The following is a 26,526-nucleotide window of genomic DNA, read 5'->3' as shown; positions in this document are numbered from 1 at the left end:
TGATAGACTTTAATTTATGTACAAAACGCTGAAGAACCATAAAGACTTTTAAATAGCAACAGCCTAATATTCTCATTGATGCCACATAAAACTTGCAAATGTCAGTGGATGCCTCAGAGCATCAATCCAAATTCACTGAACCGGGTAGTTTATCCATGCAACAACACGTGCTGCACTCACAGTTAAACTATGAAAAAAGCTGAAACCTCAGGATTTGTAGCTTTATGTGTGACCTGTGTTAAATCAATGGTGTGAGCTACCACATACTGTAGCTCAGTAACTGTAACACAGTAACTTAAATATTTTTTATCTTGTCGTCTTTCCCTGTCTGAAACAGTGTAATAGGTTTAGCATCTAGCTTGCTGATGCTAGTAAAATAGCGTATAGTCTGCCAGTGTAGCCATAAGTCTTTCACTGGTTTTAATAGCTTTGACAAGACTAAGAGTCCACGCTATATTTTCTCCTTCATGCAAATCAGTAAAAGCAACTGTTGTTCCAGATTTATTAGCTCCAAGTCACACATGAGCAGCTTAGTTTCACTCATTATGGCAGAGTGATGCAGACACACCTGCTCTTAAGTACCAACAAGGACATTGCTCACTACGCCAGGGATTTAAGACAGTACTATAAAATACAGTGTATTACTGCGTAACACAGTATTACCACTAAATGCAAAAGTAGTAAAGCTGCAGCGACTGTGAAGTACATAACAACAGTGGTGATTAAGCTGCTGACATTATAATTAACAGTCATCCAAATATTTACTGTTTCTGCTTCCTTTATAGAGAGGCCATACACTCAGCAGCCACTTTTTTAGGTACAAGTTGCTGAGTGTTGTGACTGTGTTGGACCCCTTTCTTCATGATGCACATTCAAAAAGGTGTTGGAAACATTCCCCAGAGATTCTGATGCATATTAACAGCATAACACAATTGATGCTTGTTGCACATCTATGATGTGAAACTCCCATTCGACCGCATCACAATCGGTGCTTTTGTACTGAGCTCTGGTGACTGTGGAGGCTGCTTGAGTGCAGTGAACTCATTGTCATGTTCACGAAACCAGTTTGAGATTATCTGAGCTTTGAGACATGGCACATTATCCTGCAGGCAGCAGCCATCAGAAGATGGGCACATTGTGGTTGTTAAGAGATGGACATGGTCAGCAACAATACTCGGACAGACTGTGCCATTTAAATGATGCTCAGTTGGCACTAAAGAGCCCAAGAAAATATCCCCTACTACACCACCATCACCAGCCTGAACTGCTGTTATGCCACATTCAGAGCCTACCGTCCAGAAATTGAGACTCATCAGACCAGGAAACATTTTACCAATCTTGGATTGTCAAATTTTGGTCAGCCTGAATGAATTGTAGCCTCAGTTTTCTGTTCTTAGCTGAGTGGCACCCAGTGTGGTTTTCACTGTTGCATTCCTATCAGCTTGAAGCAGTCTGGCCATCTCCTCTGACCTCATCAACAAGGCATTTTTACCCAGAGAACTGCTAGTCTAGAGCTACAATGTAGAGAAAGGCAGCCTAAAACCACAGGTCATAATGCTGCTACTAAAGTTACAGTCAAAGTACTTAATTTTAACTGCCTGGTTCATGATTTGGATACATTATCCAAAATTAAACACTGGCAATTAAACACTTTATTATATAATAAATATAATAAAGTGCCTTCAGACAGCTGTTGTCATAGACAGCTATGTAAATAAAGCTGAATGTCTGAATTAAATCATGGATTAAAACAAGGTTAAAAAGGATGTTGAGTCAGTTAAAGCATACATACATACAAGGTTATAAAAGCTCATAAAAGGTCATTCCTAAATCCAGACAAATACAGCAGTCAAACAAATAAAAAAAACTTTTTTTTATTTGTTTGACTGCTGAAGGCGACAGGCACTTGCTGCTGTCAGCTGTCACCTTCATCTGATAAAAGCAATGACCCTTGCAGATCCTGCTGATCTCTATCGCTCAGCGGGAGAAAAATCAGACACACTCATTGTTGCTGAAAGGCCTGCACCTGCTGTATTTCAGGGAGCTCCAGAGCAACGCCATCGGTGATCGTTTCAGGTCTCAACGCCGCCTTCATGATAACATCAACAAAGCAGGCAACAGCCACTTTATACTTGGACAAAGAACAAAAAGCCAAACATTCCTGTTACCTTGTCTTTATTTCGTGTTTCAGACTATTAGACTGGGAGTTTACTTTAATGTAGATCACCTTTCTATAATAGGCTACTCTAAATTATTATGCAGCATGCCAACAAGGGACACGCGCATGGCTCTGAGACAAGGGACTTAACATGCAAACAAAACAACAACGGAGGTGAAGGTGAGGCTAAAGGAGGATGACACGTTTCAAGTTAACAGAGGTGAGACCTGGAAAAACAAACACGGGGAAACACTGAAAACTCATCTGCGTGCATCAGGTCGTCGGGCTGACACTGCACAGGACACAACATCTGAGTCTCGCGGGGCTCTGTCTGCAGCCTCTGGGCTACGGTGTGAAAAATTAATTAGAATAACATACAGCAAGTAGGTGAGACATTCGTGGGTGCTCGAGTAGATGGGCATGATTAGCCATAGCTTGTAAGATTAATGAAGACCTTCACAGGAAGATTATATTGACTGAAGCTGATTATGCTTGAGACCATTTATTCAGTGGAATATCATTACAGATGGAACAATCCATACATCATATGCAACCTCACTTCACCTCATATCACAGTGGACTACTTACTAAAATCCAGTCTTTCCTCATGATCCTTGGTGTATGATGGGGATTGCATGAGTTGCTTCAACCTTGCCACAGTAACAATGAAACTGCAGTGGTGGTGTATGATTTATGGCATTAATGTGTCATACCTCCTGATGGAAAGTGTGGGAGTAAATCCAGCATGCTGCTTTTACTTGCATTCATGTTTTTCAACATAAAATTCATATTGGAGATACATCATAATCCTACAAAATAAATAAATAAAGTCAGAGGTTATATATGTTTTCTTTATGGTTGGACCAAAGATAGACCCCACTGTCACGGATTTGCAGGATGAGGAGCCAAATGTAGACTCTTAAGACAACAGAATAAACCGAAAACTTTATTTAAACTGGTGAAAAAGCCCAAAATCCCAATAACAACGTTCACGCCGGGAAGACACTGTTATATAAACACAAGAGGGAAATATTAGAGGAAGTGAATGCAGCGTGGGGAAACGAGGCAGAGCTGAACCGAATCTAGGTAACGAGAAAAGGTGGAAATACAACTAAACACACAAGAGACAAAGGAGTACCAAAATAAATCGCTATGTTCGTGACTGCTGTGTAATGATTATCACCGAGACCTGGCTAAACCCCCACATTCCCGATGCTAGCGTGCAGCTAGCAGGCCGCACTCTGCTACGCGGAGATCGGACCAAGGACTCCGGTAAGAGCAGGGGAGGGGGTCTCTGTATTTACGTGCATGAGGACTGGTGTAACAACGGAACAATCATAGACAAACATTGTTCCCCAGACCTCGAGTACATGTCTGTAAGATGTCGGCCCTTTTTTCTACCCAGAGAGCTAACAGTAGTGATCGTCACAGCTGTGTATATAGCTCCCGATGCTAACGTTAGCATGGCGCTCTCTCTCCTGCTGAACGCCATTAACGAACAGCAGCGGCTCCACCCCGACGGTGTTCTTATTATCGCGGGAGACTTTAACAAGGCCAACTTAAAGACTGTACTCCCGAAATTCCACCAACACGTCAAATGTTCCACAAGAGGGGAGAACACTCTTGACCATGTTTAATCCAACATTAAGCACGCTTACAGAGCCAAACCCCTCCCCCACCTCGGCCAGTCCGACCACCTTTCCCTGCTGCTCACCCCAGCATACACCCCCCTCAGACGGAGAGCCAGGCCTACTGTAAAAACCATTACAACCTGGCCTGAAAACGCACTCTCCGACCTACAGGACTGCTTTGCATACACAGACTGGGACTTATTCGAACACGAGGACCTAGAAACATTCACAGGGACGGTACTGGACTACATTAAGTTCTGTATCGGAAATGTGACTGTCAGTAAAAACATCCGGGTTTTCCCTAACCAGAAACCCTGGATGAACAGCCAGGTCCGTTCACTCCTCAAAACCCGTGATGCTGCCTTCAGGTCAGGCGACAGAGCTCTGTACAGCGCTGCTCGAGCTGACCTGAAAAGAGGAATTAAAAAAGCCAAAACGGACTACAGGAGGAGAATAGAGTCCCATCTGTCCAGCACTAACACACGGGAGGTGTGGCAGGGCATTCAGAACATCACAAACTTCAGAGGCTGTGATGTGACTGCAGGAGACCTGAGTGTGTCACTAGCAGAGGAACTTAACTGTTTCTTTGCTCGCTTTGAGATGCCTCAGGACCACCCATCTGCTCCAGTCCTGCCCCCCCCACCAGGCTGCACCCCACTCACTGTCCAGGAGCATGAGGGACGGCGCGTGCTCCTGGCAGTGAACCCCAGGAAGGCTGCCGGACCAGACGGAGTACCTGGCAAGGTGATCAGAGCGTGTGCCCACCAGCTCACCCTGATTCTCACCAGGATTTTCAACCGCTCCCTGGCCCAAGCAGTCATCCCCCCCTGCCTAAAAACAGCCACAATCATCCCCGTGCCCAAAAGGTCATCTGTCACCAGCCTAAATGATTACCGCCCTGTGGCCCTCACACCGGTAATCATGAAGTGCTTTGAGAGGCTGGTTCTCCAGCACATCAAAGACCACCTGCCCCCCACTTTCGACACCCATCAGTTTGCATATCGAGCAAACAGATCCACAGAGGACGCCATCGCTGTAGCTCTCCACTCTGTGTTGAGCCACTTGGAGCAGCAGCAGAGCTACGCTCGCATGCTCTTTGTGGATTACAGCTCAGCGTTCAACACAATCATCCCGGACATTCTCACCACCAAACTGCACACCCTGGGCCTCCCCCCTCTCACATGTTCCTGGATCAAGGACTTCTTAACCAACCGGCCCCAGACTGTGAGACTTGGCCCCCATCTCTCCTCCACCCGCACACTGAGCACTGGCTCCCCACAGGGCTGTGTGCTGAGCCCCCTCCTGTACTGCCTCTACACCCATGACTGCAGTCCGGCCCACAATAACAACCTCATCGTCAAATTTGCTGACGACACCACAGTGGTCGGACTCATCTCGAAGGGAGATGAGGCAGCTTACAGAGAGGAGGTCTTGAAGTTGACAGCCTGGTGTTCAGAGAACAACCTGGTACTGAACACCATGAAAACCAAAGAGATCATCATCGACTTCAGGAAGAACAGGACTGACCCAGCTCCCCTCTACATCAACGGCGAGCATGTGGAGAGGGTCCACACCTTCAGGTTTCTTGGTGTCCTCATCTCTGCTGATCTCTCTTGGTCAGATAACATCACAGCTGTTATCAAGAAGGCTCAGCAGCGACTTCACTTCCTGAGGGTCCTCAGGAAGAACAACTTGGACTCAAACCTGCTGCTGACCTTCTACCGCTCATCCATTGAGAGCCTGCTGACGTACTGTATCACAGTATGGTACGGCAGCTGCACTGAGGCAGACAGGGTCAGGCTTCAGAGGGTAGTCAAGACAGCACAAAGAATCGTTGGCTGCCCTCTCCCCTCCCTGATGGACATCTACACCTCCCGCTGCATCAGCAGAGCCAGGAACATCATCAAGGACAGCTCACACCCTGGCTTTGACCTGTTTGACCTGCTGCCCTCTGGCAGGCGCTACAGGTGCATCAAAGCCAGAACAAAGAGACTCAAGAACAGTTTCTTCGCCAGAGCAATCACCACCCTGAACTCACACACTCACCCACCGTAACTGTGCAATATTATATTATTCATACTGAACAATATCTGACATTCCTATATTGTGTAATATCCAGTATTCATTCACTAGTGCAATATTCATTCACCAAGTGCAATATTCATCATCTTCATTATTATATGTATACACATATTACTTTTCTTACAATGTACAGATGCACCAATGTATGTATATATTTTTATACATGCTATTTTTTGTATATTTTACACATTGTTTATTTCTGTATATCTCTTGATTATATTGATCATACTAGATTATAATATTTTCATAATATTTTTATTTTAGAGAGTTTGATTTTCTGTTACATGGCACTGAACAGGAGTGGCCCTCCAATCTCATTGTACATCCTGTATAATGACAATAAAGGCATTCTATTCTATTCTATTCTATTCTAAAACAGGAAGCACCAAACGGGAGAGAAACGAGGACTTAACGAGAAACAAAAGGACACTGTGGAGGCTACACCACACAAACCAGTAATCGAGATGTAAGCAGAACACAAAGGTAACCACAATTATAGACTAAAGCTAAAATACAAAACTCAAAGAACCATAATCTTTACAGAGTCTCAGGACTGTGGCGTCCACATTTATTCATTACAGCTTAAATGTGCAGGATTGTGATGACTGCTTATTGCTTATGATTAACTGACTGTGCCATTTGGGTTACTGGAACGCTGGGATAGTGGAAGATACAGTTAACCTGTTATTGAATAGGAGTGTCACATTTTACCAAAGTCCCAAATCTGAAAGTTTATTTTTCAAGGTATACAATTACAGCAATCTATATTCACTGCATGGTCCGGCTCTGTGTACTGCATGCAAATACTCATTCGTTTTCCCATACACAGCCATATTTCTGTCATTTGACTCTTTTGCCCTTGGTGAAAATTACTTCATGCATCACTTATACAGCACTACACATCTATATTCCCTGCAACCCACTTTTCATATTGAGATACCTCTGAGTTAACTAAGGGAAAGCTGAATTACCATTCCACACTTAACACCCCAAGAAATATTACATTTCAATCAGCGGTGGACTGAGGTGGAGAAAAAAAAATAGCCTCAGACATCACGCCTGCCCAACCCACTTTGTTAGTGCCCTCTCCCTTCTATGTGATTTAAATATCCACAGAATAAAAGGGCCGGACAATGGAGAGAGGCACAGGGGAAAGTAAAATAGAGTGGAGCAACTACGGTCTTCAAACTGAGCATTTTCTGTTCTTGTAGAGAACAGTAGGTCAAAAATCCATTATACAAACCATTGTGTCAAAAGTATTATAATAGACAAAGACGGCATCACACCCGTGGGAACAGCTGCTCGTGGCTCCTGCTGCTGATAATATTGAAAACCAGTTTGAAGTGTGGCACTCTTCCTAAAATGTGACATATCTCTGATAGCTGTGAGTGCTAAAAGCATACTCAGTGCTGTTCTGACTAAAGTGGAAAACTACTACTCGATCCAACATTAGTTAAAGTGTTGTATAAAGTGAACAGAGTCCACATGTGTAAAATTCAACTTCAACATCATTACGACCAAAACTATTTGTTTGAGGACAGCGCTGACAGTTAGTTCAATTTTATTTATAAAGCGCCAAATCACGACAAACAGTCGCTGCAAAGGGGCTTTATATAGTAGGTAAAGACTCTACAATAATTACAGAGAAAACCCAGCAATCAAATGACCCCCTATGAGCAGCACTTGGTGACAGTGGGAAGGAAAAACTCCCTTTTAACAGGAAGAAACCTCCAGCAGAACCAGGCTCAGGGAGGGGGGGGTCATCTGCTGAGGGGGGGGGTCATCTGCTGAGGGGGGGAGAGACAGAGATTAAGATAAGATGGGGCCTTATTATTCAAGACCTTGTATATAAGGAGAAGGATTTTAAATTCTATTCTGGATTTAACAGGGAGCCAATGAAGAGAAGCCAATATGGGAGAATAGTATAGTAGATGCCTGATTTATAGATATTTTTAGGGAATGACGATAAATTTCTTGGTATTTTCATTCAACTAAATCACAAGAATGAAACAGACTAATAAAAAAGAAAAGAAAAAATGAAACAGACTAAAACTGCATAAATGGAATTTGTACATTTCCAGCATCCAATTTTCACTTGAGTTGCATAAATAGGTTCAGTGAACACTGTGGTCATCAGTGCAGGAGAACTGATGCAATTCCTTGTATTTCCTTCTCTGTAGTACAAAAATACTAAGTTGAATACTTTATTACTATTATTACTTGAAGCAAGAATATCTTTCAAAATATTTGAGTTGGTTGTTCACAAGAGTTTATGTGAAAATATGATGTTTTTGTTGTGTTAAGATAGAAAATCCATCCCTTTGTAAAACTCCATAAGAAACAGCCTTGTGTTCTTTTTCTGAGAGGCAATTATTTTCCAAAGCAGCAGAAGCCATTGTAATAGCGCTGGGCTGAGATACCCATAATGAGCAAGCCGAGCAAATTCTGTCAAATATACACACCCGAGGAACCAAGGAACCAGATCCTGAGATCAAAAATCAATGGACAGAATTGACTCAACTGAAACAAATTAACTGCACAAGCCACTAAGTCCCTGTTAGTAAACTTGATAAACTAGTTGAAGTCTTGACAAACAGAAAAAAGGAACAAACAGAAAACTCTGTTTTCCACAGCAGCTTCATATCTAATGCAATGGTCAGCTCACTCAGAAACATCCAAGTCAATCCAAGTTACCGTTACTTAATAGTACAGAGGTTAAAGTTTATACTGTAGCTATATAACATACATACACATACTCGCAGCATATATATCCCCTCCACAAATCACCATCTTATCATTGGTGGAGGCATTTATGTGTCCCGGTGATCCCAGGGGCTGTTGTCTGGGGGCTTTTGTCCCCCAGTAGGTCTAGCCAGACAAAGAGCAATTCAGACGACCCTTATTAGAGAAAGATCAAGGGAACAGTTTACGCCTGCCTGGGATAGTGTTGCCGGGGCCCCACCCTAGAGCCAAGCCTGGGGAGGGAGCTTGAAGGAGTGTCTGGTGGCCCGGCATTAGCCTGTGTTGCCCAGCCATGAGAAGCTCAAAGGGAAAACATAGGCCCGCCCTCCTGTAGGCCCAACACCCACAGGGGTGCTGTCGGGGTTTGGGTGCAGTGTGTCAGGCAGTGGCCAAGGGCGGAGGCCCTGGCAGACCGATCCCCAGCTATCGAGGCTGGCTAAGGGGACGTGGAATGTCACCACTTTGGTGAGGAAGGAATATGAGCTAGCGCGTGAGGTGAGAGGTACCAGCTAGATAGTCGGGTTCACCTCCATGCACAGCCTGGGCTCTAGAACCAGTCCCCTGGAGAGGGGCTGTGGGCTGTGGACTGGGGCGGGTATCCTTGAAACCCCTCGGCTTGCTGTCTGTACGTCTGCACTGTAGTTAAACAACTTTGCCCTGAGTTCCTGAAGGCTCCGCATGTTGCAGGGTGCAGCCAAGTGGTGGAAGGCTTCGGCCTCGGTGGCCTCTGCTTTTTTGCGGATGATGGTGGTCCTGTTGGTTTCAGCAGGTGGTGGTCTCCAGCTCACACTGGAATGGTTGGCAGCTGGGTGTGAAGCAGCAGGCACAGGTAAGGTTGCCAATATGATTCAGATGTCCCATGTTTATGAATTTAAATTAACCTATAAATTCTGTTTCACACCATCTGACCAACTTCATACACACATCAATAATGCATGTGGTATAGTTTTGATTTAGGAATCAGAACTATACCACATCAGAGTCTGTTGATTCTATTTCTCTATTCAAGTTTGCAAAGACAGCATCTTCTGTAGCAGCCCAGGTCCTAAAAAGCAAAGAGACACCCACGACACGCGAAGCATTTCATGTTGGTCTGAAAAGCTTTCAAAAAACAAAGTCACCGCACTTTGTAGTAATTTTGCAGTTTCTTGTGAACTTATAATATAATTATCACCTGAAAGGCACAGTAACGAGGTATAAAGAATAAAGCTTAATGAAAGTGTCTTCTGTTAATTGAGGACCTGACTGTAATTTGGTTCCATCATGCTTTGCGATGGAGGCTCAGTACGGCCAATAATGGTCAATAATCCGGATGCTACAGAATATGACAATGTTTTAGCTTTGATAAACAGTTCATTTAATCATTTATGCTTTCGTTTATCAGAAAGCTCCACTGAGACCATTGTTGTCAAAGGTTTTTATGTAATCTAAAAGTTCCAATTATTACATTTAAAACATGCGAATTAGGCAATTTATGATGAAAAGCAGTTTGATTAAAAATGAAATCAAAATTGTCAGTTGATAGCAGCCAGTAGCTTTACCATCTCACTCACACATTCCCACGCACTCCATGCATCGCTTTTACAAAATCCTCGGGGAAGCAATGATTACAGTTTGCAGACAGCAGTTCAAAATGCCCGTGATTAGACTACATCAAACCTTACAGTGCTTTTGAAAATAAAAGCTCAGGCTTGTCTGCTGATGTGGTTCAAGCTCACATTCACACTGGAGGCTTGTTAGGAAGCTTCCCTGCTAATACCAGCTGGAGAAGTTTGGGAGCACAAACTTTGGTTTTCTTGTGTACTTGTTGGGATGGGAAAGTTTTCAAATGGTGGAAAAGATTTTATGGAGCATTGCAGCCTAACTGTCATTCCATCTATTACAACTCAGCCGTGTTAGGTAGAATATCAATAAAAATGCACGTGGACCAAAATTGAAGCTATAGAAACATTTTTTCCTGTGTGACAGTTTTTGAGAAAGTAATTTTAATGTCTAATTATTTTTTTATTGAATAATAATTCAAGTTTTTTCCCACATAATTATATTTAGTCTTCCAATGCAAATACTTAAATTGCCAAGTACTCTGTGAGAAATCATTAACTGAGACATATAATCAGTCCAAGACAGTGGAGTGGGAGTGCGTCTGACCGCAGCATGAAAGGCTCTCTGGGGAGGCAGCTGAATGATATCAAGGACCATCACAGCAGCAGCTTGGCCGGCCGGCCCGTCAGCGGGAACACGAGGAAGTGGGATGGCGTTAGCCCTTTGGTGAATTTGTTGCTAAATTGGCCGTTAATATACCTGAGCGGCCCAAATGTGGGACAACAACACACAATATTAAATTAGGAAAAGTTATCTGATGATTGTTTTATAAAAAGGATGAGCACTTCAGCAGTGGCTGTATCTATTAGAACCATGAAATAAAAAAATAGCTGAAGAGAGAAATGTGTATCTGACAGTAAACATGCAAACTGCTACTCTTCCCTCTAAGCTAAATAATTTTCTCTACACCTAAAAATAAAAATGTTCCTGTTTGTTTGCAGGGTTACAACATCCAACAGTTTTAAAGGATTATACCTAACTTTAAAAAATACAGATCTGATGTTTCTCTCTTAAAAAATATCCACAATTTATTCACAACCCCAAGAGACGTGGTTAAAATATAAGAAACGGTTGTTTCCGTTTATTATTTTGTTTTAACAGGCAGACAAGCGAGGTCAGTGCAGCTTCTCTGACTTCCATAAAGGAAGTTCGGAGAGAGCCCCAGAGTGCACAGACCTTCTCTGATGGGTTCAAAGAACTGTTAAAAGGGCAGCATCCATTAGCGCGGCAAATCCATGCTCTAGACTGACCAGGGGAGACACTTGATCCCTAACTTAAAATTTTGCACTCAGTGCTAAACACGCCAGTAAAGATGTGACACAAGAAGAAGATGGCTAACAGCTGGGTACCGGCTGAATACTTTAAAAGGTACCTGGATATGCATCCATGCCACCTAAATTCACTTTCATTCTTTTCTTTCTCAAATATGTGGAAATGTATGAAGCTCGGTAATGAGTCGCTCCCGCGGACACCCTCCAAAGATCATTACTAGAAAGCAAAAACCAAGAAGAGTAGGAATCCTGAACCAACCTGGCAACTTCTCAGATTTAAATGCAAACTTATCTTTGCAAAGATGTGTGAAAAGTATCTGCTCTCATACTCCTGTGGCAATTTTACCACTGCCAAGTCATTATTGTAGATATTACTATATAATTTTTTTTTTGTAATATCAGTGCTTATGAAGATTATGCTCTACGTCTTTTAGTTACCGCTCTCTGAACACCAGCTTTTGAATTTCTTACCTGAAAGGCCACTGATGACAGACAGGAGGAGAAATGGTTTCCATGGTGACCCCATACTTGTTGAAGAGGTCCCTTCTGCGAGAACGTTAGCAGGTCTGCTTCTTCATTAAAGCTGCGCCTGCAAACAGAGACGGAGGGGAAAAGATCAGCTGGTGGAAGAATGCACCATCACGCCGCAGCCGCCGTTCCAAATCTCACCGAATACAGCGTGCATTAATTTTCTTGTCACATGATCACGGGGACGTTCACGCCACGCGGACCGAACTTCAGGGGAGTTGCACATCGCAAGATTCCACCCACTCCATAATTTCATGCAAAATTTATACAGCGGGCTAGACGACTATCCCATCCTGGGCTCTTCAGACACTCTCTAATTGCATGCAGTCTATCACAGCTATTAAATTCCCATTATACCACAGAACTGCCGTCCATCTTGTACTGAGAAAAATCCAACATGCATCATGTAATCAGATAGTGACTGACACCAACTTGGCTGCTGAAGTGACAAATGTATGCTCCAATTACACAGTGTGAATAGCAACCAAATCTTTATTTTATAGCTACTATGCATGAAGCACTACATGTACATGTACTACATGTACTTGACACTTGATGTCCCCTAACTTCATGCAGTAACGCACAAAAGCATTTAAACACAACAAGGATGGGTGGAGTTTAAGGGTCAAGATGAAGGAAATTTTTTCTCTACATTTTTATGCATATTGCACGCTCACTTTATGTCAGTAATTAATTTAAACTGTAATTACCTCATTACACCAGAGAGAGAAGGCACTGCGATTTTTGTTTCAGCAAACTACTGTACGTGTCCATGAACCTTAAACACTAAATTCAAAGACCAGCTAAACTTATTTTAACCTCCCGGACAGGCTCTGAAGGAGGTTCCTTCATCCCCAACTCACAAACTGCACGCAAGCTGACACACGGCTGCTTAACTACAGCAACTAGCTACTATAGTCATTAATGCATTTTATCTAAAAATGTTTTTTAAAAAATGTACACTTCCTTTAACTTTAAATCTAATTATAATTGAACTAAAACGCCAACACAAAAGAACAGCCGTCTGCAAGTGATTTAGCACCGGTTTCTTCTCAAACAGGTGATGAAGACAGGAGAGGGATGACCATCATCCAGCGCTGTGTCGCAAACAGCTCTCTGCACCAAATTTTCATGGCACTAAGGTATCATCTCATCTAGCCAGGATTATGACTTACAGGCATCAAGTCATAATACACAGATGGTAGCTTCGCACCATTGCCTCCTCAGCCAAGCACATCCACTAAATGTCTGAACCAGCGCTTCCTCTCATACTGAGCGTTATTACTACTGCAAAACACATCATCAGTAGAGTAAACCTGACCTACCTCAAGATGGTCAAAGCCCAAGCTCACCTTCAGTGGGTGAATATTCAAACGCTGCTTCGTACTGCAGGCCAAAACTAGACCTTTCCTGCTTTATGGAACGTGGCACAATAATCATTTAATCTCAGTTACTTTGTTTTTAATAATTGTTGGGAGGCAGAGTGGTAACTGAAAATAAAATGTGATTACTAACGATGGCCAGTGACAGGGAGCTTCTCTCCTACTGGCTTTGTAAGTTACACGTTAGGCATAAAACATGACCGCAATAGCAAACACTAATATTCAAGGGCTGTAACTATCCACTGCACCTTTACTTATGGATGATTCTACAGTGCTTGTAGGATATATTGTTCTTGTGGGCTCACATATTGAAGAGCTGACCGTGTTATTCTTGTTCAGCGCCGATCATCTCTATATTAAAAAAAAGTGGTGTTTCTCCAGTTATCTGACAGGAGTGTGCATTCATTTGAATCCTCTCTTCCACTTTTATCTCAGTGACAGCGTCTCTCATCTTTATTTAAGTCTGTGTCATTTAGATCATTAACACAGCTGCACAGACAGCTCTGAGGGTTGAGGGAAGCATGTCCGGATCCAGCAGGAGTTATGTCACATTCATTATTTATCCATCCTTGTCTTTGCTTCACCTCATTCGCTGCCCTGCAATGCACAATGCAGCAGCAGTACCGCTGGGTTCAGTAATTAGCAACGTAGAAATCAGGCCGCTGTTTAGAGAGAGAGATAGAAGGAAGGAGGTGAGGTAAACAGATTTTTCTTACTTGTAATATAAGCTGTTTTTACTGTCTGCAGGCTGCTCGCTGCACGTAATCAGCCTCTGAGAGTTTAAGCCTTTTCTTTGCAGGTGAAAAAATTTCATAAATCAAAATGAGGAATAAATCTATGTGCTGCTATTCCTTAGTCTTCACTCTCTGTGCTTGGTTATGTAAAAATAATAATAAATAGCTGATTGTATGCTGTCTAGACAGCTGTTTTCACAGGCTGGTGAAAAGTTCTCTTCTTGTTGGAAAAGGTGTTCGCCCTCCTTCACCTCGCGGCGACCTTCTTTGTGTCTCACATGAATGTGGGAGAGTCAAAATAGATCATAAAGTAGAGTAAGAGTACACGAATGTATGCAGAAGGCTTCTGCATACATTTAAACACAGAAAAGCACTTGAGGAAAAGAAGCTCTCTCTCTTCCTTCCTGAACACACGGGTCAGCTCATTGTCACACGAACTCCTGGAGATGCGTCGGACCGAACGGCTTCCACATGAGCCCGCAGGTGAAACCAGGAGGCCATTTCTTTCTCCTGCCGCTTCTCCGTTTCATCAGCAGCCTCAAGAAAACTTCACATCTCAGCGATGCAGCGGGCGAAGTTTCTCTGACTGCGTATATGAATAAGCACTTACATTTGCAGGTGCTGGCAGGTACACTATAGTAATAATACTACTTACAATATAATGCAGGAATTCTACCAGGGAAAGAGCAGCGCCTTTGAAGGCTCCTCCTGCTATAGCTCGTCTGGTATGTGAGTCACTGAGGAGTAAAATTCACATCAGTCCACTGCACACTTAAGCTGATGAGAGACACTGGGCTGCTTTTTCTCAAACACATGCACTTCCAGTAGGAGAGCTTCTGCTGTGTGACGCCGGCTGGAAATCTCAGTGTGGCTGAGTGGAAGTTCATTTTCTCCTGCTTCTTTAGCTGCAGCAGCAAACTGTGTTTACACATTAAAATCTTTTATCAGATTACTCGTGAGGGTTTTTGTTCGTTGCTCCTCAATGTCATTTAGTAGAGCAGAGCTTGTGGCCGGTTTTACTTTTGTCATCGTGGCCTGTTTTAAAACACTTCTAAAATAGATATTTTGTGAGGCAAACACAGAGTATGAAATTAAAGAGCATGAGTAGCTGAGAAGCACATTTTTAAAAATAAATGTCACAGTTTTAAATTCCAGCAGAGTGCGTTTATCGAGGCTTAGACACTGATTAGGCATTAGTCTGATAACACACTGAGTGGTTTGAAGTTTAATCCTTCAGTAAGTGGCACATACGCTAAAATGTTTCTTGCTCCTGATGGAAGTCAGGTGTATATAAATGGCTTGTTAAAATTTAAGGGAGGACAGGAAGTAAGGAGGCATCAACAAATACTCACTGCTGTAAAGATCAAAAATGAACAGATGGTTTAAATCACAAGTTACAAAACAAAGTGTTACAGTTGTAACGAATCTGTGACAATTACACTTCTTTGGTGACCTGTGACTTACAGGAGGCGGGGTGTCAATCATTTTTCTGACTACTGTCAGATATTTGTAACGAGACCACGGCTCCCTTGTGTATGTATCAAGTAAAGAACCTAAAGTTCAGCCGACCCGACTGCTCAGCGTCTCAGGACTCTGGCAGACACGTCATTTGTTGAATCAGCTTTCACGTTCCAGCCAACCGTGAACTTCACACGGGAGGAAAAGAATGTAGGAAAGCCTTCGATCCACCAGAGGAAACCCCACACGGTGGATCCTGTATAAGCAGATAAAGTGGGCTCAATTAGGAGGGAATTACACTCACCAAAAAAAGCACAATACACATATACCTGTAATTTTACTCAAAGATTTAATGTGGCCAGAATGCTCGGAGTCTGTATTTTACTAACAGACAAATATGTTGTTTTCTATATGACAGAGTTGTCTCCAAAAAGAGCGTAATAACCTTCAGCAACCACAGCAGCCTGCAACGTTTCATTTGTATACATCGGGGGGGCTGATCGCGGCTCAGCTAGAGGCGTGTTAATGAGATGAGTGCAGAGGTTACAACAATGTCCACTGACGGTTCTCATTGTGATGCTTCTACTTTGTGTTTTCACAAAGCATGTTCCAATAAATATGTGCAGACATGGTTTGTCAGGCTGAGTCTGAACAACACAAGTCACAAACATCGCCTGGAAACATTCCCCTGGTAGCTAAATTCTCATTAACTGCTTGTTGCAGGATATTGTGTAATTTTAGACAATGCAAGACACGCGCATCATTTAGATGCTTCTGACAGCCTCGTAAATGAATGATGATGATTCAATAACAATGCAGTGTGACACTTATATATTGCATTCTTTGCCAGCAGTAACATTTTGGCCATATTTTTTTTTCATTAATTTGTTATGGATTATTCAATAACTCAGCCGTGTCTCAATTCAAGCTTGAAAACAATGATGTCTTGGATCTAACCTTTGCATTTTTTATTAAAGGTATTAGCACAACAAAAAGAAACCAAATGTACTACCACACGTGTCCAGATTCTGACTGTAAGGATCATTTTCACGCTCCCTCGCCTCACCGTGTCACCAGCTCCGATTAGCGCACATCTCGTGCATCAGGAAAGGTAACAGTACACTTGTTACTGACAGGAACACATACAAATACACACAGGCAGAATTTAACACAAATATATACAAGCAGACATATTTCCCAGTACTTCTGCAAAAGGTGCAATGTGTAACTTTTCATCTTACTCTCAGATTTTGTCAACACATCGAGTAAAAAAAAGAGATAAAAACATGGTGTTTGCTGTTTTGTGAAACTAAAAAAAAAACAAATAGAAATGCCAGAGGTAGTAGTGGTACACACAAAGTAGTTCCAGGAGCACCTGCATCAGTAGAAAGTATCAACAGCACAAGCAGGAATACTCGGAGCACCGGCAACAGCAAACATCTGCCCGCTCCTCAGAAAACATCTGACTATAATCATGCTAAAAATATGTTTAAGAGGTGATGAGTGAAGGCACTTCACCGTTCTATGATGCTCATCTCTGCTGCACTCATTTGTGGATACTGTCACATAAACACCTGGCGGTGCCCATATACTGCATACAGTACTGTGCAAAAGTCTCGAATCACCCTTCATTTCTTTATATTTTGGGAAAATGGGAAATATGAGCAGCAATTTATTGAAAAATGTACAAACATAAATAGAAATGCAGAATGCAGTATATGGCAAAAATTCCAATGAGCTTGAAAATCAATATTTGATATGAGCACCTTTATGAGCTTCCTGAAGGACATTCTGAAGCTTTTCTTTGCCTTTTGTTCTGTGTCAAGAAGATCCCACACTTCTTCAATAATGCTGAGGTCTGGGTTCTGGAAAGGCTCAATTCATAGCTGATAGTGTTCCATTGTGTGTTTTTCTATCCAGGTGTGCGTTTACTGCATTGACAGTGTGTTTGGGATCACTGTCATGTTGAAAAATGAAATCAAAGGTGAACCGACACGTTCCCGATGCTGTTACACAGTGGATCAAAATCTGATGGTACTTTTCTGTGCTGAAATTTAGCCCCAAACCAGGACAGAACCGGCACTGTTTTTCAGATGGCTGCAGACACTCACTGTTGCACCTCTTTCCCGGCCTCCTCTGTACTGACAACGATTTGAACCAAAAATTTCCAAAGACCTGTTCCACTGATTTTCAGCGCCATTTCCTGTGTAGTTTGGAATACCTCAGCCTTTTCTCCCTGCTTAAGAATGGCTTCCTGACAGCCACCCTTCCACTGAGAACATTTCTGATGAGGCTTCAGTGAACAGTAGACGGATCAACTTTAGGGACAGATGTATCTCAGGTCCTGTGTCAGGAGTTTGTTGGATCTTTGTCTTATTTCCGAAGAACAAGACTTTGAGACACTGTTCATCTGCTGTTGATGTTTTTTAGGCACACCTCTATTTGTCCAATTTCCTCAAATATTAGGATACACTGCACACCATGCTGAGAAATGTCAAGTTTTCAGCTCTCTGAGAATCATCTTGTTCGTGCAAAAAATTATATTTTATGCCGGCCAAACTGTGTTTTTTTGGCATTTTTTAATATATTCAACTAAAGAATTTAAACAAGTGCAAAGAAATGATGTATTCTTGTGACAGGCTGCTAGTAACAAAGTGCCAAAAGATACAATTTAAATTTGTTTCTTTGTTGAGTTGTCTCTTATGTGTAGACATAATAGTGGTTCATCAATTGAGTTAGGTGCATTTTTATGCTTGAACAATTCAAAGGTCAGTGTTAAGTGGCTTAAACAAAAAACACTCCTGTGAAAAGCGTCAGGTACGAGGTTTGGACTGAAAATGAGTGAAAAATCAGAAAATGTAAAACAGAAAAACTTTAAGTGACCTTTAGAGAGCCTGGAGAACTATCATTCCAGACCACTTTAAAAAATTACAAGAACGTCTGACTCCTTGGAAGCAAACATTTAAAAATGGCTCAAGAATAAAAGTCATTCACTGGTTTCAGTGTACAGTACAGCATTATGGTCATATTATGAATTATGATCTTGTCTAGAATAAAATATAAGCTAAAGCAGGGTATTTGTGATTGACAAGTTGCTACTGTCTGAGTGCTGTGTCTTTTGAAATGTAGCATTCATTTATTTGTACTGCATAACATCACTGATCATTCAGTTAGTCTTCACTGGCGGTAAACATTTGCTTTGTGAGGAGAAGGCGCACCTGTTACAGGTGGAAGGACGGCTAGGACAATCCTGTCATGCAAATCATCTTTGACGCAGCAGCAGCAGCAAGCAGCAAGTGGGAGTTGAGAGTGCTTTCAGACTGGTAATGTGCCCATTATGTGCCAGGGAATGGGTTCAATTTAATGCTAATGGAATTACCTTAAGCATAAAAATTTGCAAAGAAAGAATATAACTGCACCAAAGAATAAAAAAACAACAACTATTAAATGTGGATTCTTAAGTATTTGGTCTGTCTTCTAGGTCCCAGTTAATAAATTATTTAATAATTGATCAATATATTGATTTATTCTGCCCTACAGAGACCGGGTTACCGCAGCATGAATATGTTAGTTTAAATTAATCAGCACCCCTGAGTCATAAAAACTGTCAGAATCTTTGAGGCACAGGCTGAGGAGGAGGAGTAGCAGCAACTTCCACTCCAGCTTATCAAAAACCCAGACAGAGTTTTAACTCTTTTGAAAGCCTGACTCTTAGTCTTGTCCACACTGAAATATTGCAAAATCTGTTTATCGTCCACCTGGCCCTTACTCAGAGTTTCTATTTGATTTCTCAGACCTTTTATCAGATTTAGTGCTCAGTTCAAATAATATAATTACAGTCGGTGATTTTTAAATCCACGTAGATGCTGAAAATGACAGCATTTAATCTTTTATTACACTCAACTGGCTTCATTCAAATTGTAAATGAGCCCACCGACCACTTTAATCACACTCTGGATCTTGTTCTGACATATGGCATAGAAACTGTCCTGTTAGACCTCAGTGCAGTGTTCAATACTGTTGACCACCATTTTATTACAGAGAGCAGAACATGACATAGTTACTGCACCATTTACATTGTACATGCTTCCCTTAGGCAGTATTATCAGAAGGAATAACATACATTTTCATACATTGTTATGCAGACAATATCCACTTTTATCTATCCATGAAGCCAGATGACACACATCAATTAGTTAAACTGCAGGAATGCCTTAAAGACATAAAGGCCTGGATGACCTCTAATTTCCTGTTTCTAAATTAAGGTTATTACATTTAGGTTATTGTACTCAGCCCTACAAATCTTAGAAACATGGTGTTTAACCAGACACTTCCTCTGGAATGCATTACTTTGCTCACAGTGTTATTGGAGGCCAATCTCTGAGTCATTTTTGACCAGGATTTGTCCTTCAATGCACATATTAAACAAATATGTAGGACTGCTCAATATTTCTAAAATTAGAAACATCCTTTCTCAGAGTGATGCTGAAAAGCTAATTCATGCATTTATTACTTCTAGGCTGGACTATTGTAATTCATTATTATCAGGCTGTCCTAAAAGCTCCCTGAAAAGCCTTCAGCTGATCCAAAATGCTGCAGCTAGAGTACTGACAGGGACTAGAAAGAGAGAGCATATTTCTCCCATATTGGCTTCTCTTCATTGGCTCCCTGTTAAATCTAGAATAGAATTTAAAATCCTTCTCCTCATATACAAGGTCTTGAATAATCAGGCCCCATTTTATATTAATGACCTCATAGTCCCATATCACCCCAACAGAGCACTTCGCTCTCAGACTGCTGGCTTACTTGTGGTTCCTAGGATACTTAAGAGTAGAATGGGAGGCAGAGCCTTCAGCTTTCAGGCGCCTCTTCTGTGGAACCAGCTTAATGTTATTAGACATTATCATCAAACTGACAATCACGACACTCACATACATGCTAGATTAGGTGTATTTCCCTAGCTAGTCCCAGCATTTCATTTCTTTTATGTTTTTATATTACATTAATAACAACTGTTACTGTCTGTCACTCCCTAGACACAGCCCCCCCGTCTTGCTGCAGTTTCATAGGGGTGAAACCCTCTGGTCAGCTTCCTCCTATCAGAGGTCTGCAGCAACTCAGAAAAGGCACTAAAATCAAACTCAGTAATAGCTCATTTTCACTTTATTTATTTATTATTTATTTATTTATTCATTCATTCATTGATCTATTTTCCATATGTCTCCTGGCTCCCCTTCTGGTAATATACAGTGGGACTATGGGACAGAAACAAATCCATAAACATGCACACACACTAACAACTCTTACAGGATTGTCCCATCTTCCTCTCTACTCTATATGGCTTATATGCTTACTGTAAACACTTATCTATGTCTGTAGCTTTGCATTATAAACACATTTTTTAAATGAGATGTGTTTAGGCCTCAGAATTTATGTTTAGCTGGCATTTCATACCGAGCAGGACATTTTTAGATATGTTTCAGTAGCAAAACTATTCAGCTAAAGGATCTACTTTAAATTTAGATTGGTCAATTTGTGTGTGCAGATAAATATAACAGAAAACACTGCTTGGAGAGATTCTTGTATTTCAGACAAGACAAATACTAAGCTCTTTAAAACAGGTCTTGTTACACACTCGGGGGGTTTTAATCCCAGGGCAGGGGGGTGAAGTTAACACATGATAATACTGGGATTAATCTTGCTACAGTTTCACTCCTTTGACCAAGACAAGCCATTCGGAAACGTTAAAGCCAAAGCAAAGACTTAAAAACACCTAAAAATCTGGACCAGGTGCAAGAGGGGATACTGATGAATGCTGGAGAAGTGAACTTTTGATTGGACTTTATATTTTTGGTGCCTAGATTGGAATATTAAAAAAAAAAAAAAAAAAAAGCAAATACATTGCAGATCATACCGCTGAATGTGCCCTTGAGCAAGGCACTTTGCCTGCATTTGTGCCTATGGGCCTACACATTCTGTGCAGTAGAACAAAATTCCTATATGCTAGAAAACTATCGAGCAGCAACACTATTAAAACTACAGCAGGCTTCTTCTTTTTTGCTTTGAGGCAGCCAGTGTTTTATTTGTCCCACTGTCCACCCCCTCAGTTGATCAACTTCCTGCCCCTATGCTCGTTTCAATGAGACGTCTTCTTAGAAATAACATCGAACCTCAGGGTGAGGTAAGTAGCATGCATAAAGCTATCAAGGGTGAAGCAGGTGGCAAAAGCAACAAAAGGAATCAATCTGTGAAGAACCTGCGAGCCGTGTCACGTTCGTGTTGTTTCAGAGCGCCTCCTGTCAGCTGCACATTTACATATTCTGCTCTGTTGTGTGTTTCAGTGTTTTACCTCTGTTGCCTACATTGTGGCTATTACATGCCCCTTTGTGCCTCTCTTTTCTTCTCCTCTCCCTCCCCGCTCGTCTTCTTATCTCTTTCCTCTTGTTCTCAGGTGAGACTGGACAGAGTCCCTGTTTAAGGGCATGTTCAGATGAAGCTGGTAGTTTTCCCTCCATGTTTTTGTTCCTTTTGACCAGCTCTCTAGACTCTTGGCATGATTGTTATTTCTTATGGTTTGCATATAAAAATCCTTTCCTGACAAATTGAATCTTGGCTGTGTGTGTTGTCTGTATTCTGCAGTCTCAGAGTCTCCTTTCCTGCAGCTGTTGCTCCAACAGTGGCCAACAGACTCCTTCATTGTACCCATAACACATCTCACAATCTCCATGTCAACTATATGCATTGTTGTTTCATTGCAGCCAGAGCACCCCAACATCCCTGCCCACAGCTATTAAAACACACACCACTCACAACTGCACTGGGTCCTAGAAGTCCTACTCTGATGCAAAGCATCACTATAGAACATGCACTAAATTATTATTGCAAAATCGAAAGACATTTTCCTGCAGCTGCCTCGTGCTGTACACTAAGCAGTACCATGAGTGTGACTCATTCAACATTAAACTGTGTGTCTGCACATGCCTATTCTAACCTTTCTGTGCGTGAAGAACAAAACCTTTTCTACTAATGAAGAGAGAAAAAATGTGTAAAACCTGTTAAACTTGATAATTACATACAGCAATTTAGAGCAAAAACTATGGAGTTAAAAAATAAAATGTGCAAATTTGCAGTGTGAATGTGGTGCTTTGCTATGCCGAGCTTTAACCTCTCTATGTTTGAGCCCATATTCTTGACAGTATGTATGCAATCGTATAACAACAGACGTGTTAAAACTCTACTAATCACTAACAGTATTTTAGGGATATACAAAAATTAGCTACAACATTAAAACCACCTGCCTGATACTGTGCAAGTGCCCCATATCCGGCAATAACACCTCTGATCAGTCAGGGCATGGAAACGGGACCCTTTGGGGCATCCTGCGGTGTCTTCAAAGGGCGTGTTGGCAGCTGATTCTTTGGGCACTGCAGGGTGTTTGGAGTTCGGTGGATCGGTCAACAGCTTGAGCTCTTCTCAATGCTGTTGAGGTGCTTATGTTAAGTTTTTGCTGTGCTCTTGGCTGGTCCCTGGGGTTTGTACTTGAACTGCAACTGTTTAGTTGAAAGGATACGTGTCTCTAAGGTAACCAAGGCTGTAGCTAAATGTTCAACTTTTAGAGTAACCTTTCACTTGGTAAGTACGCTGCTCAAGAAATTAAAGGAACACTTTGAAAACATCAGAGCTCACTGGGAAAAAACAATGCTGGATATTTATACTGATACGGACTGGGTAATATGTTGGGAATGAAAGGATGCCACATCGTTTGATGGAAATGAAAATTATCAACCTACAGAGGGCTTCATTCAAACACACCCTCAAAATCAAAGTAAAAAACAATGTTGCAGGAATTGCAATCAATTTCTTCATCCTCCAGGAAGTACCTGCATACTCTCACCACATGAGCCGGGAGGAACCCAGGACCCACTGCAGCAGTGTAGGGTCTGACAGGTCCAAGGATTTCATCCTGATGATGGCAGTCAGGGTGCCGTTGCCTAGCCTGCAGAGGTCTGTTTGTCCCTCCATGGATATGCCTCTCTACACCATCACTGACCCACCATCAAACTGGTCATGCTGAACGATGTTACAGGCAGCTTCTCCAGACCCTTTCAGGTCTGTCACATGTGCTCAGGGTGGACCTGCTCTCATCTGTGAAAATTCCAGTTCTGCCATTGCTGTGCCACATGCCAGTCAGGCTCCATGGTGCCGGGCAGTGACTACAGGGCCCATCGAAGGATGTCAGGACATGAAGTCTGTTTCTGATTGTTTGGTCAGAGACAGTCACACCAGCGGCTGCTGGAGGTCATTTTGCAGCTCTGCAGTGCTCATCCTGTTCCTCCTGCACAAAGCAGCAGTCCTACCTGTGCAGCCTCTGTAGGGTCCAGGTATGGCCTCATGCTGCCAGCAGTGACACTGACCCTAGCCAAATGCAGAACTAGTGAAAATAGTCAGATAGGTTGAGGAGGGAAAATGTCAGTGACCCCCGCCTGTTTGGGGGTTGTGTCATTGTTGCCCTTTTAATTTCCATTTAATTTTTTGAGCAGTATTTTTTCATTCTGGGATTTTTTTTCTTTTTTTTTTCTTACATTTTTTAAATAGATACTAGGTCACCTTGTCCACCTGACATCTGTCTCACTTACAGCATAAACTACTATGTTTGAGCCAGTGACGTGCGGTGAGGGTCGTGACTGGTGAGGCACTGACGTCATCACATCAGATTTACAAACATATAGCTTATTCACCATTTGATTGGCAACAGTTGTTTGTTTAACATTAACATAGTCTGAAGCAAACCTTTTAGCTCCGGTGTTGGTCTTCCTTTAATTATTATCTTCTGCTTCGATTGAAAGTCCAGTTTAGAAAATTCTTTCAGTTGAGTTATGTAATCTTCCATGTTGAACATAAGGCCAAGCAACAGGAAAAACTAACTGGCCTTGCTAACTGTTTATGGTAGCTTGCCACCGAGGAGTCGTAGAGTCCCTGGGATCACCAGCGCCCCCTACCATGAGGCACGAGAACTGCGTGCCTCACCTAGTGTCTCTTCGCAGCAGTTTCATGATCGCTCAACACAAGAATGCATTACACACACATACAGTTGTTAATGAAAAAACAAAAAAAAAAAACTGTGCATTATATACACCAGCTAAAATATGGAAATTTAGTTCATATAGTAAAAGTGTTAGAACATTTTAATAGCCACATGCAAAGGGAAAGTAATCCGGTCTCACTGCATAGCATGCCAGCACAGTTAGTAGTCATTGGCAATGACTATACTGAGCCGCACCACGGATTGCGCAATCCGTGGTGCGGCTCGCCGGGCTGGTGCCTCACCGTTCGTCTCTTAGTATTTGACCGGCAAATGCGAAAATTCAACGATTTTGAAAAAAACTAATCTAAAAATGGTGTAGTTAAATGGAAAAGAACTTTAAAATACAAATCACTGAATGAATATAACCATTTAATTTATTTTTTAATTTTATATTTCCACGATGACAGGTGAGGCCGTGCCTCACCTGCCTCCCCTGACTGCACGTCACTGGTTTGAGCTCATCTTACTGTTGCTAACTTTAGCAGATTTTTTAATCTTTTCTATATACAGTATCCAATCCTTAGCAATGACATCTTCTGCTGATGAGTCACTGTCGCCCTCCAAAACTTCAACTTATCTCTTTTTTACGATCAAAGCTATGAAGCCCAACAAAATACATGCTGATACCACGACACATGTGATTAGCCAGTTCTGGTCAATAATATCAATGAGTAAATCTGACCACTCTCATGTTCACTGAAGAGCAGACAGTCAGATTGTAACAATGATGTCATCTACAGTTAAATCCTGGAGCTGCTGCAGTGATGACACTAATCCTGACATCATGAAAACAGCACCTATGGTGACTTCCCTGGGACACGTTTCCTGAATCACAGAGCTGCACTAAAATTAAACTCATTCTGATACAATATGCAAAAATACAATCACCATCATTCATTACTTCAGTCTCACCGGATTAGCTGCAGAAAGGTCAGCTGATGACATTATGTTCCGAGTCTTACAGCGCAAGAAAGAAACTGATTTTGCCATCCAGCATACAGTTATGTGTATACATGCAAGCATTTGGACGATGAGACGACGACAACGAGAAGGCGGACTTTAAAAATCAGACAATCAATATGTGACTGACCTGCAGACTTTCAGCTTCAAAGGCCCTGCTGTATATCATTAAAATCCTTTTTTTTAGCACTATGAGATCAGCTTGACTGGTTTGTCGTCTCATTTGTTAGTTTGTGCGACTTAAGCATAAACTTTAATTTGAATATTTCCCGTTGTAGCTTCAAAGAGAGAAAAATAACGGCTACCAATGGTGCAGATGTGGCCAACTGTTGGCTTTGATGCTCACAGGTGTGACAAAAATCAGAGGGACAAACGTGACTCATGGAAACGTTAATGACCGATTTATAACCAATAGAGATGAAGGTGTGTGTGTTTCTCTGTTCATGTGCTCTCTGTTAGCCATTTATATCTGCTTGCTCCTCTCCTCCTCGCTCTCCTTAACACAGCTGAATTCACAATAAACCTGTTCTCATATAAATATGTTTCTGTTCCTGTGAACAGAATGAAATATGGACTTTAACACAGTCCATTAACCACAGGGGGGGGGCGGACGCTCACATACTCAAGCTATTAGCCGAGCTGCTGTTCTGCACGGCTAAAATCTGGATTTTAACACACACGACACTGAAAAAAAAATACATTCACATATGATAAAAACAACAAGCTGAGAATTTGGCTGCATTAAAAAGTAAAGCGATCAGTCAGAGTCCACATTCAGGTCTGAGTGGTCGACTCAGCGAGCCGCGCTGTTTCTATTGGCTGCCGCTCGCTGTTACTCACAGACCTCTTCCTGAAAGGGGCGGGTCCAACTCATTGTAAACAGAAACAGAGAT

The 26,526-nt window shown here is 42.0% G+C and overlaps 1 protein-coding gene across 1 annotated transcript in view; it reads right to left on the bottom strand.

Annotated features, from left to right (window-relative positions):
• Nucleotides 1–26,526, bottom strand: part of cntn5 (contactin 5) — a 121,469-nt gene that overhangs the window by 73,812 nt on the left and 21,131 nt on the right. Inside the window, exon 2 of the mRNA XM_030743985.1 lies at nt 11,958–12,075. Coding sequence (XP_030599845.1) covers nt 11,958–12,012 — 55 coding nt within the window. The 5' untranslated portion in view covers nt 12,013–12,075. The remainder of the gene's footprint in view (nt 1–11,957; nt 12,076–26,526) is intronic.

This window comes from Archocentrus centrarchus, chromosome 13 (assembly GCF_007364275.1).
Source record: "Archocentrus centrarchus isolate MPI-CPG fArcCen1 chromosome 13, fArcCen1, whole genome shotgun sequence".
In the NCBI taxonomy this organism is placed as follows: domain Eukaryota; kingdom Metazoa; phylum Chordata; class Actinopteri; order Cichliformes; family Cichlidae; genus Archocentrus; species Archocentrus centrarchus.
This window is presented reverse-complemented; position numbering and strand designations above follow the sequence as displayed.